This window comes from Parasteatoda tepidariorum, chromosome X1 (assembly GCF_043381705.1).
Source record: "Parasteatoda tepidariorum isolate YZ-2023 chromosome X1, CAS_Ptep_4.0, whole genome shotgun sequence".
Lineage (NCBI taxonomy): Eukaryota > Metazoa > Arthropoda > Arachnida > Araneae > Theridiidae > Parasteatoda > Parasteatoda tepidariorum.
The window spans coordinates 1,061,135-1,077,456 of record NC_092214.1 but is presented as its reverse complement, the minus strand read 5'-3'; the positions used below and the strand labels follow the sequence as shown (position 1 = coordinate 1,077,456).

The following is a 16,322-nucleotide window of genomic DNA, read 5'->3' as shown; positions in this document are numbered from 1 at the left end:
TATATATATATATATATGAGAAAACTTCTTCAAAAAATTTTAATTATAATTGCATATTTTGGCTTTAGAAATGGCAATTTCCTGCTTTGATATTAATCATAAAGCTCGATGAAAAAAGGCTGGTTAGGGGAGAAAGGTTTGTTTTTTTTCTGCACCCCTGCAATGAAAAAAAAATGTAGGAAAGATTTAATGTTTAGCTTAATAATTAAAAAATTTAAAGTGACAAATAAAATAAATTAATTTTATTTTTTATATTTTGCTCTGATTTCTTAAAAAGAACAAAAATTAAACAAGGTAATTATTTCATATTAAATTACTAAGGATGCAAAAATCCTCATAACTAAATGAACATTTTGGCGATTTGCTATTTATTATAGCTGTTAGAATTTGATTTGCTATTTGGGCAAATTTGTACTAATATTTCCCTGCCAAGACAATTATCCCCATTCAATAGAATGTGAAAAAAAGATCAGTTTTCTGTGCAGAAAAGAAAACTGGTTGGACCTCAAACTGAGACTAAGGTCAACTAAAGGGCTCACCTAAAGAAAAGATTGAGGCAAAAGAAAAATTACACTACTTGTTTTGGTCATTCAATAAATATTTTTAAACTAACTATACACTTATACATAAAAATCATTATATTAATAACAAGTTTATTTCACCTATTTAACCAGTAAAATATTAAGAGACAATTATTAAGGTTATAAAATTATATTTACCTCAATGTTATGTGGATTTCTGCAGCAAGAATAAGGTACAGCGCATCTTTCAGGACTCAAATTTTGGGTAGAGCAGTTAAAGTATATATTTTTTGACCAATCTTTATAGCCTTCATCAGATATGCCACAACAAAGAAACTAAAATTTAAAACATTTAAAAAAAATTTGTTAAATAAGTATTCATACTTCTTAATAATAATTACTTATGCAGAGCTTGTGTTAAAAACTTTAAATTATTAGCCAGTGAATTATTAGCAGTTATCCAAATATCAAAAATAATAGCCAAATTTCAAAATTCTTAGCCAAAGACAAATCTAAACAATTTTTAATGATATATTTTTTTCCCATAGAACTTCAAATAAAAAACACAAATTTACTAAAAGTGTTTTAATTTTTATTTTATAAATACTTTAATCATTAAAAAAAAAAAAAAAAGCTGAACTTTGAAATAGACATATTCTAAATAAACCACAATTTAACGATACGGGCAAGAATTTCTGCTTAAAATCCCGAGACATCATCGAAAATTTACAACATAGCGTAACGGCTTGCCGAGAAACAATGCTCTCTGTCTATTTAGAAAAACCAACAACTGTCTGTCTGATTCTCGATGTCTGAAAGCAATGACGTAATCATGAGGAAAGTGCGGTTGGGTAAAGCAGAGAAAGAAATACTCCCCAAATTAGTTTCTGTCAGATTGACTGAGGAGGTAGAAGAGAAATTTTTATTATTTTTTATTCTTGTTTAATTTATGTACTTTTTATTTTTGAAAATGAAATCTGATGAAACGAATAATTTTGTACTTTGCTTTGATTCATGAGTGAAAAATATTAGCAAACAGAAGGTGGTAGGAAAATTATCAGAAAAATACATAGCCATGCTTTACCATATAAATATAAAGACCATATAAGTAAAAAGAGAGAAGTAAAAATACACATTTTTAATTAGAATATACTAAAATGGCTACTTTTTAAATCAATATTAAACTAGGTATATAGTTAAGCTATATTGAATAACTTTTTAGGAATCCAGAAAACTAGGAATTTCAGACTTTGAGCATAGCGATGGTCTTAAGCATTCCAGATAATTGGTTCTCAACTGTATTGTTATACATTTTAAACACTAAATAAAACATTTTTCTAAAGAAGAAAAATATTTCTTTCCTAAATTTTAGAGAGAAAAAAAGAATATTACTCTTTCACACATGAAAGAGTAAAATTCTTATAACTAATCAGACACATACTTCTGTTTGCAGAGCATCAATGACATTTTGCAGATTTGCATCATCTCTGTACTTGACTATCAATTCTTTTGATAAACCACCAACTTTTAGAAGATCAACAAATTTATTTGGAAACACAAAAGCAAACACAGTCAGTGCCATTTCTCCGATGAAGAGAAGCAACAGAGTAAATGAATACTATAATAAGAAATTAATAGCAAAAAATATTTTCAAAAAAACAATCATGCATAATAAGAATATGGCACAAAAAATTTAAAAAAGAAATTAACTACACTATACAGTAAAAATTCTACAGATACTCAAATTCAGATATTTTTTGAAAAATAATAAAAAATATATTTTAGCCTTCCTTGTTTCTGATTTCTCCTTTTTCACTTTTTAGTAATCGAGATTAGTAAATGATATACATAACTTTCACAAAATTTCTCCATTTCCTTTATCTACAATACGGAAGCACAACCATTTTGAGTGAAGGGCCACATGCACAGCAGATTGACCAATGAAGGGCTACATGCCCAAGTATTTAGACAGACATGTTGACATTAATTATAGTTAGTAATTACTAACTTTATTATATTTATTATAATAAATACATTTATTAACATTTATATATATTATCATATAAACCTTTATTATAAACATCATTGTTCCAGGCACTAAATTCTTATTATTAGTTAATGTAGCAATATGTTTGTATAATATTAAATACTTTTAAATGTTTCAAACTTAAGATAGCAAAACTGATGACTTTTTAAAAAAAAAAAAAAAAAAAAAGAAGAAGAAAGAAAGAAACAGAAAGTNAAAAAAAAAAAAACATTCTCTTATCAGGAAAAAAATCAGATAAACAAAAACAATGAGAAAAATCATGAGTTTTTTAATCTTATTACATAAATTCACTTGAACATAAATATAAATTAAAAAACTTTATGTTTAAAGAATTAAATTTTTAAAAAAATTGAATTTTCTATTGAGTTAAAGTTAAATACTTTAATTTAAAGAAAGTTTATAGGGTTTAATATGATTTAAATTTAAAAAAAAGCCTTACAACGCAAAATGTGATTCAACATTTAATAAGGAATATACTTGAATTTCAAAACATTTATTTTAAGTAAATTACAAAAAATTTTACAAATCTTATTTTTAAAAAAAAACTTTTTTAAGCTTAAAAAACTTAAAATTGAATTTCGAGAGTTGTAATATTATGCTAAAATATCAGGATAATCAAAATCATAAGGAAAAATCGAGTAATAACTGCAAAAAAAACCTCTTAAATTTATGGCACAAATGGAGCACATGGAAAAGTGATTACCTTAAGGAAAACTGAAATCTTGTATGTCCTAATAATATAGTATTAAAAATATTAGGATTAAAAAAATCAGGATCCTTTAAATCACATGGCAAAGCTGCTAAAAAAAAAAAAAAAGACCTAAATCACTTTGCATTTAAAATGAAATCTGCACAAATGAAGTGCTAAAAAGTTTGTATTCAAATGTGGAGTTTAAAATTCAAGTGTCGTAATAGCATATTAAACATATTGGGACTTTCAAAACAGTGCAGAAATGGCAGAACAATAAGTGCCAGAATAACAATCAAAACAGAATCTGGATTTGCAATTAAATTGTCACAAATAGACCATGCTAAAAAGTGGTTATCTAAATTAGCAATTTGATACTCGCGATTCGTTATAATATTGCGCTAAAAATAATGCGATTTTAATAGCCACCCGCAAATGCAAAGCAATAACTGCTGAAAAAAGGATCAAAGCGCTTTGGATTTGTGATAAAGTTTGAGCAAATAAGTCATGTCAAACATCAAAATATGTTTATATAAATGCATCATTTAAAAACGTTAAAATGTATTTACAAAATTCTCAATTTTAGAAACTACATGGAAACACGTAAAAGTAACTACCAAAAAAGTCATTAGATTTATCATGAAATCGGCACACATGAAGTGCGTCAAAAGTGAACTAAAACTTGAAATTTGTATCATAATGTTTTAAAAATATAGAGAATTTTAAGCCTGTGTAAATTCGTAGAGTTAACCATATAAAAACTACATTAAGATAGAGCACGTCAAAAACTTAAATATGCAAGTTAAATTTTCTTTATTTTTCAAAAAAAAAAAAAAATAATAATAATAATAAATAAATAAATGATTTTTTTCAGATGCTGCCACGGACCATACATCGAGAATGAGTGAGCTGCACAATTAACACCCCTAACCTACAATTTTATTTCTAATTTTTTTATTTTTCAACAATAAATAAATAAATAAATGAAATATTTTTTAAATTCTTTTTCAGATGCTACCATGGGCCGCACATTGAGAATGGGTGGGTTGCACATTGAGCACCCTTAAATTTATCATCCCCAAAAGCCTTGGCCATTTCAATAGCACATTTTTTTTTTTTTACCAAATTGCCATTTTTGCATTAGCAAGCGCAAGAGAAATGGAGTATGAAGCATGCAAAGCAGATGATTGACCATGAAAAATTTGGTAAAAATTTCTGTTTAAATTTCTTCTTTAAATTAGCGATCAAAACACAAAATACATACTCCATGGTTATATATTTTTTTTCATGCAACGTTGAATAATGTCACTGATATCATTAGCATGCAAACTAAAACTTTTTAACTGATTGAAACTTTTTTTGAAACTAATTGAAAAGTTTTTTTCCCAATTAAGCAATCCCTTTCCCAATGATCATTAATAGCTAGATTTTCACTATGAATCTTGTATTTCCTTCCACTCATTATGAATATAGCATAAAATTAAAAATTAGAGAACAGAAATTTAGTAAACTTATTTTTATTTGAAAAAAATTCAAATAATGCTTGTTACCTGTCATTTTGAATTTTCTCCCATTGATAAACTTAGTCCGAAAGTTGTTTGCTTTAAAAAACAAAACAAATCCTTTTATAATAAACTAATAAAAAGTCTTAGTAGCTTGTAAAGGTTTTCACGAAAACTTGCCCACAAAAATTATATTTTTTATAATTAATATATTTTGGTTCGAGGGTCGGATGAAAGTTGGATACCACTGATCTATTAAAAAATTGCACTTTACCAATACCTAGAATTGGGCTTCCTATGTCACAAATTGCTCAAGACATAGAAGCATTTTCTACAGTTTTATATTCAAAGAATGCATCCAAATTATTAAAAAAATGGGTTGAAGCAACAGTATCAAAAAGTTAAGTTCCTTTGTAATTTGATGAGCTTAGTGGAAGAACCAGTTGAGTGTCACTTTAGTGAATTTGAGTAAATGAGCTGTAAAGTTTATACGTTCCTCCTTTTTGTTTTTTCGCTCAATCTTTATGTTTTCAGTATGTTTGTGAAGGCGTAACTTACAAAATTTTTAAAGGTTCATTTATTTGAATCTAATTCTTTTATAAAGGGTTTAATGATTTTATGATTAACGTTTTAATGATTTATAACTGTAGTATTTGCTTGTTCTCATGGATGATTTTCAATGTTTTCATCAAATATAATTTTATTTGAAAATATAAAATAAATATACATATATTTAGGCTTAAATTCATAGAATAAAATTTAAACAACCTTAATCTGACAACTATTGGTATCAAATTTTCTCCAGCCTCGTTAGTCTGAAAACCAATCAAAAACGATTTAGAGGCAGCGAGAGCTCAACTTTTGCAGAGTAGATGTTTCACTGGTATGTATCACTTTAATTGGAGAGAATTCGATAATTTTTGATTTTAAAAAAGTGTTTTTATAAATAGCGCTGATTGTAATCAAAATGTTATATCATTTTGTTACATCTAAAGGTATTTCTGAAATTAAATACAAGTATTTTTATTAGTTTTAATACAAAATATATCTAAGTTTAGTTGTTAAACACAAATTATTTTCAAATTTCCTTAAAAATAATGCAGTTTCAAGCAAAAATGACATTTTAATTTATAGAAATGTTTACAAAACAGATTTTTTTCTATCATTGTAAACTAGGTCTTCATGAGTTTTTAATTTAATCACAGTTTTTTCTTATTGTGGTAAGCTATGCGATCATGATTAGCTACCAGACTTTAATTTTTCTTCAGTGAATATGAAGTTTTCTTAATTTTCAACTTCTTAGCCTTGAATCTAGAATACAACAAAATACCTGTTTAAACAACAAGGTCATATTCACTTTCCAGCGAAACTTATCAGCATTTGAGCAAAATGGAGCTAAGTGATGGCTGGTATGGGTCTCTTCTACCTGACAACATCATTAAATAAGTAGATCGATAAGTAGCAGAGTGAATTTAACACAATGGAAGTACTCGGGAAAATACAGCTCCTTCAGAAACATATATTATTTATTTGACGATTATGACACATGAGTAACTGAGTAAACTGGGTAAAACATAAAACAAGCACAACAGTTAACATATTACATAACTCTGTTTACAATCTTCCTTTCAAACAAAAAAAGGGGGACAAGGGGGAAATATCACCAAACAGAATGAAGTTGGAAAATGTAAGGAAAATACATTGTTATGCTTTACTGTATAATTAGAATTAAGTAAAAAGAGTGAATTGAAAATACAGATTTTAAATTAGAATATTATAACGGCTAAAATACAGTTATTATTTTTTTTATTCAATATTAAAGTAGAAAGATAGTTAAGCTGCATTGAATATTTTTTTTTGCGACCCAGAAAAATAGAAAATTCAAAAATCCAGGAAAACAAAGGTCTTCAGCATTCCAGATAATTGGTTCTCTAAAATTTAACAGATTTTCACAATTTCCTAACATTTAAAACTATAACTATCAAGGAATACTGATTTTTGGTAAATGAAACCAGATCCAAATTATTCCTAATTTAATGAAAGCCACATACATTAAACACTCATAAAAATATCGTACATGAGGAATAAATATTATTTCTACAATTATCTTTACTGATTGGAAACTTCAACAAGCAATTACTAATTGTCTTATTTGTATAATCTAGGGCCAGCTTTTCCCAAATTTTTAGCTAATGGCTTTCTTGCATCAAAAGATAGGCTTCACTTATTATATTTAATAAGATATTAGATCACAGCAAGAAAATTTTAGCAAAATTTTATCATGGTGCTCACAGACATTAGGTTTAATATAACTCAATAAAAAGAGCAAAAAATAAATATATCATGAACATTTAACACTTAGATGTTAAGTTAATATGCAAAAAAAAAAAATAATTACAAATAGTAGTCAAACTAAATGGATAAATATGTACTTACACACTTTAAGAGACACAAGTTTTCTCTTAGAGCCCCAAGACAACCTCCAAAACTGATAATAAAAACTATTCCACCAAAAACCATGATTACAATAGATACATGAACAAAAAGCTCAAAGGCACTGTTTACTTGTGGAAGACCCTTGAAATTGTATTCTTCTAAAAATGACCAACCTCCAATAGCTACAACAGCACCTCCTACAAACTGAAAAAAAAAAAAAATTTAACATTAAATTGTTGGCCAAGAGATACATAATATGAAAGGTGAAGTAACAAAATAGACTAGCTTTTCAAACATGATTTGTCTGACTGTCTGATGGACTTTTCCATTTTTTAGCATGGGTAAGCATACTCAGTTTTGCTTACATTCAGAAAAAGGAAATATAGGAGGGTTACATTATTAAAAATAATAGGAAGTGACATATAGGAAATTTTGTCATTAAAATAGCTGCCAACTTGTTAAAAAGAAAAATAGGAATACAAAGCATGATAAGCCATTATAATTTTCATTAATGAATAGAAAATAACTCATTTCTTTTTTAACTACAAATAGATAGTTAAAATAGAGATTTTAATGTTTTTTTTTTGTTTTTAATGTTTAATGTTTTCTAGATTTCTAATGTTTTTTTTCATGCAATGTTATAATTATACTCGAAATTCAAATCGTACATTTGATTATTCACTTCTACTGCGAAATTCCCCCTTTTTTTCAAATTTCCTGCAGTTATTGCTACTCATTTTCATGTGGTTTTTAAAATTCTGGCATTTGGCATAAATTATTACGACACGTAAAATTTGAATTGTGCATTTAAATAAATATAAGTTTTATGGCACGCTCTATGTGCGCCAATAGTATGATAAATTTATGTGTTGTTCGATTGTTTTTTCAGTTATTATGGCCATTGATTTTTACAAACTTTTTAAAAAGCTCTATATATTTCGTAGAAAATGGGAAATATGAGTTGTGCATTTGAATATTTACTTTTTTACGTGAAGATTCTATAATCTTTTCAGATGATATTATGGAACTTTTTGCTATTGATTTCCACATAGTTTTTAAAATCAAATATTTTTAATGTCCAACAGGTCGGTAGGCAGCCAAATCACTTATGGGACGGTAGTATAAAATAGACTATTGAAATAAAGGAATTTTTTCTTCTAGTAATATTAATTTTCTGCATGAATTAATGTGCAACTGCATAAAACCATAATTTAAAAAAATGTTGTGAAGCATGCAAGGCCTTATTATTGCATGGGCCTGGGCAAAATGTCTTAGCGGTACTGAATATCAGATATTGAAATTTATTTTTTCAGTATAATTACTATAAATAATAATAATTATACTGAAAAAAACATAATATTTAATTTTTACAATTGTATTTGATAAGCAATGTAACACATTACGTATAAGTAACACATTACGAATAACTGATAAGTACTAATAACACATTACTAAGTAGGTAAAACATTAATTTTTATTTATTGTTAACCACTTTAATGAACAGAAATCTTTCAGTTTCTATGTGCCTGCTGTATTTATATGGAATATAATTAGAATTTGATATTCAATAACAATAATACAATAGGTAACCAGGGGTCTGTTTAGAAGAAATTTGGGTCCGTTAACGGACCCTTCACAAAATATCTTTTCATAAAAACGGACCTTTCACAAAATATCTTTTCATAAAAACGGACCCTTCACAGAATAATTTATCTTTTAATCGGACCCTTCACAAATTTGTTTATCATTATTGTCATTCATTATTGTCTTGTTAATCGAATAAACTCCTCCGGGGGGGGGGGGGGAAGACTAAGNCCTCGGGGGGGGGGGGAGGAAAGACTAAGTTTTCCAAGTTTCCCTAAGTTGAAATTCCAAATGTAGTATTCTAAGAAAATATTTCTATTTTTACAAACATAGTGTGCACATTCTTATTAATATTGAATGATAATTTTTTTATTTTTTTTGTAAATAAATAGTTGATCAATTTATGATTCATAATCAATTAATTATTTATAAAACTAATTAATAGATTATGTAAATAAAAACTAATTTCTGGCAATTTTTTAAATAAAATATTATAAATTTAAGAATTGTTTAAGTTTACTTATTGCCTAACACATTAAAAGTGATACATAACTAAGTTGTGTTATTTAAAATATGTCAATTGAAATTATTAAAAATGTGAGTGATTTTGTTTCCATTATTCGTCCGAAATGAATATTCTGTGTTGAGCAGTATAGGCTAATTACCAAACATTTGTATGTTGCATCTCTAATTTAGTAGCAGCAATTGTTGAGCAGAATCTTGTATCTATTTACAATTTAAAAACTTCTTGAAAAGGTTTTTAGCAATTTTTGCAATAACAAGACCTTATTTGCACAAATTCACAAAAGCAGGACCCTGGTTGAAAGAATGTGACTTAACGCTTATTTTATATTCACAAATTATGAGTAGTTTTTTCACAATTTTACAAAAACAGGACCTTTCACAAAATGTCTGCACAGACCCCTGGTAACTTCATAAAAAATTACAATTAACATTCGATACAAGATTCACAATTTAGAGTTTCTTCATTGCAAAAAGATAAAATGTTTAAAATTTAATACAAGTTTTGCTATCATTTTGGAATTTTTTTAAAAAAAAGAGTAGATATTTTTTTAATTAAAAATTTTTGACTTCAAAAGTAAAAGTGGCACATTTCATCAGGGAGCACTAAACTGAAAGTTAGACCTTGGGCTTAAATTCACCATAGTCAGACACATCCTAAAAACATGCAAAAAAAATTTTTTTATTGTTCATGAATGGGAAAGACTTTTCAGAAACAAAATTCAAAATTTCAGAACATTAGCTATTAAAAAACTTAAATCAAAGACAGTTACTTTTAATGAACAATTTTTTTTAGAAAAATTACTTTTTAAATAGAAATTACTTAAATATAAGTTACATTAAAGTATAATTACTGATATTAAATTCTTGTATAACGATCGATATATACTTTTAGTAGGAAACAATGGGACAAAAATCTCACCAGACTGAAACTATAAAATGCAGTATTAATACTAAAAATGATTTATAAATATCAAGAATTATCGACAAGTTTATTTCAATTACTGTTCTATTTTTCTTGATGTTCCAAATAATTGGGTTAAATTAGAAAGCTTTTTAATTAATTTCTACTCAATTTTTTAAATTCTTTACAAAAGAAATGCGTCTGATAAAGTGATAATAATGCTATTTCTATTGCTGATATATATATATGTGTTTAGTTTTAAAAATTCATCATTTATTAATATTTAATTAATTTTCAATTTGAATTTAATGTTTTAAACTTAATTGTAACTTTTAAAAGATAGCATCTTTAATTCATTGAATATCATTTATTTTTGTTTTAATTCTAATTCAGAGATGTCAGCACTATTATACATTTTTTAGGAGTCTGAGCAGTGTACCTAAGTTTCTTTTTGAACCTTTACCTTTACTTTGTTTTTTCTCCACGGCGCAAATTGATTTCGAGTTCGATGTGTTGTAGGTGTTCATATTTCTTTTTGGGACCAGCTCCCAAAAGATGTAACGATTGTTATGTTTCGATAGCTATTATGATTAGTTATATTGATTTTGAGGTGAGTCATATATTTTATGTTTTTGTTGTTAATGTCCTGTTGTGCTGAACTGACTGAAATGGTTTTCATGTTTGATTTAACTAAATAATTATTGCTGCTATCTTATTAATTACTTGATTACTGTTACAAAATTTAATTTCAGTTTATTTAGTGAAATCAATTATTATTCAATATTTTGTTTATTGTGAAATATATATTATTAAGCAGAATATAATGTTCTTAAGATATTTAAATTGTCAGGGTTTAAATTTTACAATATTATTTTTTCTTTCCCTTTTCTATTTAGGTAATTAATTTTACCTGGTCCATCATTTTACAATCATACATATGTAATAAATAAAAACAAGAGTATTTAAATATCAGTACCATGTACTTAGAATTTGAATCTTTCCTCATCTCTTGATTTTTTATTTTTATTAAAGATAATAAAAACAATTATCCTATTTTTTATTTATTTTTAAATCCAATTTTTTCTATTGTGTTTCATAAATCCGGGATACTCTTGTATCGTGACTTGTCACGTTAACGGCGATCGCCAAGGCAGAAATTGTCAACAATCGCCAAAAAGACTTCAAATTTGCATATTTTGTATAAAAAAAAAACACATAGATTTTTGTGCGGGAGACGCTATTTGTAATATCCTTCAAGTTGATCTCCTTCTGTGGTGTTTTTCTTTTAGTTTCTCGCGTAACTCTGCCCAGAGGTTGCCAAGACATGGCAATTGTACTGCCGCAGATCACGCTATAGAAATTTTCCCTATAAATCAGGAAGTCTGTTTTTTAATATTTTAATTCGATATGATAAAATTTAGGTCAATATCCACTTTGAATTTATTTTATTTCATATCATCATAACATCATTTAATATCATCTTAACATCTCTGTTGCACTTATACTTTTAAACTATCATGCCTCCGAAATTTAGCTAACCATGCAAAACACAAATCAAGACTAATCTACTGAAACAGGCCATGAACTGCAATATTTCATGCATTTCAACAACAGAATTTTCAACACTCATTAGAACTTAAGGTTCTGTATTCATAAATAAACTGTAACTAATTTTAAAACAAATATTGCAGTAAACTTTTCATACGATCATTTTAGGCAGTAAAGAATTCTATGAAAAATATAAATAAGAAGCTTACCACTTATAAAAAAAAATGCAAATAGACATTTTATTAACAGGTTTTTAAGGATTAACTAATTAATATAACCAAAGTTGCAACCTATTCGCAAATAAAATATTTAAAACATGTATTTGTTCAAATGGTTTAACTCAAATTTCCCTAATTTAATCTGATTACTTTTCTACAGAAATCAATTTCAATTCTATACAATTGCGAGAAATGTTCCAAACAAGTAGAAAATGTTTCAGACGAACTTGTTTCAAAGATCTAAAAAAACTAAAACTCAGCGGCGCGACAGCCCTCAGAGGGCCAAGGCCTACTGTGCACATCTCAGTTTTATTGACCTTTGGGCTCTGGGGTGCAAGAGCAGATGTTCCAGTTAGGTGGTCAGCCGAAGGCGAAACCCCCAGTGTTTAGTTCCAAAGCATGCTTGGTACTCATTTATCGACCCATTGAAGGGATGAAAGGCTGAATCAACCTTGTCCGGCCCGAGGATCGAACCAGGGACCTGTGACACGACAGCGCTACCTCTCAGCCACCGGGAGTCGTTTCAAAGATCACAGGGGCAAATAAAGAAACTAACCCAAAGTAACTTGGCTCTTAAATTTTCAAAATATTTTTAACAAATGATCTGAATAACTAAAATAGTTAACACTGATAACTCAAAGAAAATTATACCCTCATGCTACATAAATTTTATAAAATGAAACACATATTTTGTTTATGGTTGAATTAGATGATTTATAGTTTAAAAACAGTTTAAACAGTTTTACTGACAATAAATGTATAACAACGCATGATTTTGTACAAAGAGTTTAAAAATTCTAAAGTTTTATCTCGCCAAATCAGCATAAGGTAAGATTTTTGTATCTTGGGGGAATATTTTCGTATTGTGATCTGTCACACCTACTACAATTGGTGAATATTTTAAACTAGCAATTTTTTTCAAAAAAAAAAACATATATATATATATAGATGTTTGCCCTGGGGTGGCTACAAGCTATACCTTTCAAGTTTGTCCCTCTCTGAGACTTTTTTTTTTTTTTTGTAATTTCTCGCGGGCTACTGCCTGGAGGCTGCCAAAACTTTGCAATTATTCTGCTACAGATCACAATATGGAAATCTCTCCTATCTTGGTCTACAGCAGAATAATCGCCAAGTCTTCTGGGGTGAAAGGGGATATTTCCGTATCGTGATCTGTTGCACCAACTACAATTGCCAAGTTACCAAATAGATTTTAAACTTGAAAATTAAAAAAAAAAAACAAAAACATGCAGATGTTTATTCGTGGGTGGTTACGAGTTAAACCTTTCGAGTTGGTCCTTTACTGTGATGTTTCCTTTAGTTTCTCGTGGGCCGTTGCCTGGAAGTTTCCAAGACTTGGAGCTTATTCTGCCACAGATCATGATGCGGAAATCTCCCCGGGAGAAATTTTAAAAAATGACAGAAAGGGATCAACTCAACGGGTCAAGCAACTCAACTCCAACCCCCTCGGACAAACGCAAACCTCTCTATATATTTTTATAAAAAATTCACAAGTTTAAAATATGTTTGCCACCTTGGCGATTGCAGAGGGCGCGACAGATACGGAAGTATCCTCGAGCATAGCTTGAGAATATATTGAGAAAACAGTAATTATTCTAAGTTAAAACTAACAATAATTGTTACGTACATTACATCAAACTAAACATACATCAATTGCAACAAATATCTAATTACTCTACTAAAATTCTAACTCATTAACTAAGTTAGCACAATAATCAAAGCACTTTTCTTTAACACATTTCCCTATAAATTAAATCCATAATGTTTGAGAAAAAAAGATAAATTTCTGTTACCTACTATTATTTATAATTTTACTAAAGCAAATTATTCTTACCTGAAAACTTAATGATAGAAAGTTATATTCTGTTAATAATTACGATTTATTCGACTTTTTTAGTGATGCATAAGAGCATCATTTGGTATAAAAACATATAACTTACAAGATAAAAATTCTTACCCAAAATATCAAATTGAAAAAAAATAAAGAATATTTTGTATATGAGCTTATATAGTCTTCTGAATATCGAATCATATTTAACATAGTAATTTTTTAACAAAATGACAAAAAATGATTAAATCAAAAATTATTATTGCTTTGACACTCGAATACAAACTAACTCTCTAACCAAATAAAAGCTTCAGTTTCACAATCTGCCGGATTTCCGTCTGGCGACAGTAAACGGAAGTTAAGGAACTATCTATCAGCAAATAGAGAGAGGATGACTTGCCATGATTTAACACCGGTTTGTCAGCATGCGTCAATGTCTTACAGATAATAGGTACTCGCAAAAAGAAGTGAAAGTCTTATTTTTTTAATGGCAACGAAAAACGGGTTCTCTTCCTCGTACATTCGTCGTGGCGACTTTTTCTGTGGATGGCGTTTTCCACATTAGGAAGCGTTGCAAGCTCCATACCTCCTACACTTCCAGGTTACAGTTTCCGGTGTACATTTATTTTATAAGTGTAAGCAATGAAAATTGCGGCTAAAAATTTCTATAAAACTTTTTTCGCAATTTATCTAATTATTTAGGCAGTTTAGTTCAGAACCATATTTAGGAAAATATATTCCCTTAAAAATCTTTATATTCTCAAGAAATTACATTTTCAAACTCTAAGCAAACAAAAATTGATGAATTTATTTGTTATATTAGTTCTAATGCTGTAGAAAATTTAAATTTGTTTTCTATAAATAATAAATACTTAAGTACATATTTAAGTGCTTTTAAGTATTTAAGTCTAAACATTTATCTGTCTTTTTATGACTTGTATGTCCCAGACAAATGTTGCTGTCATGTTTAGTTGATAAGTTTAAAGATATGTGCAATGATCTCTATGACACAAAATACTATAAAATGCAAAGACACATGTTTTAAGATGTACCTAAAAAAGGTCTTTATTTTTGTTGTTTATTATTCGGATAAACTTAGATAAAAGTCTTTATTAAACCTCTGTGGAGTAATATTTTAGAATTATTTTTGTGAATGACCAATTTAAAGAATTATTCATAGGCTTTTACTGGATGGTAAATATTGTTCTGAATTTTCGTATTATTCTCAACTTCGCACTTCATTAACGAGGGGAAATGTTTTTCTTTTACGGATTAAGTTTTCTTGTTTTCACTTGAAAACCTAAGTAGAATCTAATAATTTTCAGTTTTCTCTTCAACTAGTTCCTTTAAATATGCGAATTATAACATAAAAAATAAATAATATAGATCTTCATATAGAAGTATCGGATAAATTATGTTAAACTTGAATTTTCAAATGAGACGGTTCTTGAAAATGATAATCTCGTGCTTTGGTAGATATATCTAATCAGTTCCTAATCTAGTCAGAAAAAAGCTTGCCAACCCTGGTATTTGAATAATTTCATATGTTTGAAGAAACTACTAGTAAGAAATTTTTAAAACCGTTAAGTGGAAGAGAAGAATCCTTATGTACAAAATACTTATTTATATTTGATGTTATTTGCATCCAAATTTATTGTTTGAATGCTTATTAATAAATTTATTTGAGATGACTTTAGTAGGTGAACTGCATTTTAGCTGAAGTCTTACCAACAGTGTAGAATTTTTCTGCAGAAATTTCAGAAAAATGGAAAATAGCTGGGTAACTATTTTGATAAATAAAGTTTTAAATTTTTCAGATGACCAGAAGTAATTTGGACTTCTTATTGTAGCTTTGTACTTTAAAAGCTTTTATTGAAGTAAAAAATCATATCTAATGTGACTACAAGGAAAATATTTAATTAATTGCAGTATCTCCGTACTATAAATAAATGAAATTAAGAAATAATAAAATTATTTGTATTTTTTTGTGCAAATAATACTTAAAATGTTTCATTAAAATCAGCTGAGACAGTGTTTTGAGTTATCACTTTTGAAGTATAAAATCAGTAAATCTTAATTTGTGATATCTACCAACTTAAATCTCTACACTTTTAAAATTTACAAACTTTATTTGTAATTTTTCAGATACATTTTCTATCCTATTCTCATTATCAATATTAAGTACATACTTTTATATGTTTGATCTTTAGGTAATGAAATGATTTGGGAAACTCTATACAAAATGCAATCAGATCCATTAAAACGGAAGAATTGCTCAGCACAGTTATTCTATTTTGAATAATTAGTCTGATTCTGGGCAAATGAAATTATAGTAAAAAAAAAAAATACTTATAGTGATGGGGGGATTTAAATGAGAAGAAAATATATCAATACAATACTCAACAAATAAAGGTTTAAATCTTTTTTTTATGGTACATTTTGATTAAATTATATTTTCGCTTGTAAGATTATTGATGTCGAATTTTTTGAAGTTGCTTACAAATAA

The 16,322-nt window shown here is 27.7% G+C and overlaps 1 protein-coding gene across 4 annotated transcripts in view; it reads right to left on the bottom strand.

Moving 5' to 3' along the window:
• Window positions 1–14,586, bottom strand: part of LOC107444582 (tetraspanin-33) — a 36,712-nt gene extending 22,126 nt beyond the window's left edge. The window contains exons 1-4 of one of the 4 annotated variants that reach the window (XM_043041167.2): window positions 13,946–14,586; window positions 7,195–7,398; window positions 1,963–2,139; window positions 720–857 (exon numbers count right to left, since the gene is read on the bottom strand). In XM_043041167.2, the coding sequence (XP_042897101.1) occupies window positions 720–857; window positions 1,963–2,139; window positions 7,195–7,398; window positions 13,946–14,029 (603 nt within the window). In that variant the 5' untranslated portion in view covers window positions 14,030–14,586. Of the gene's footprint in view, window positions 1–719; window positions 858–1,962; window positions 2,140–7,194; window positions 7,399–13,822 lie in introns of all 4 variants that reach the window. The other 3 variants (XM_016058756.3, XM_043041168.2, XM_016058757.3) reach the window with 3 other exon arrangements.
• Window positions 14,587–16,322: the final 1,736 nt, after the last annotated feature.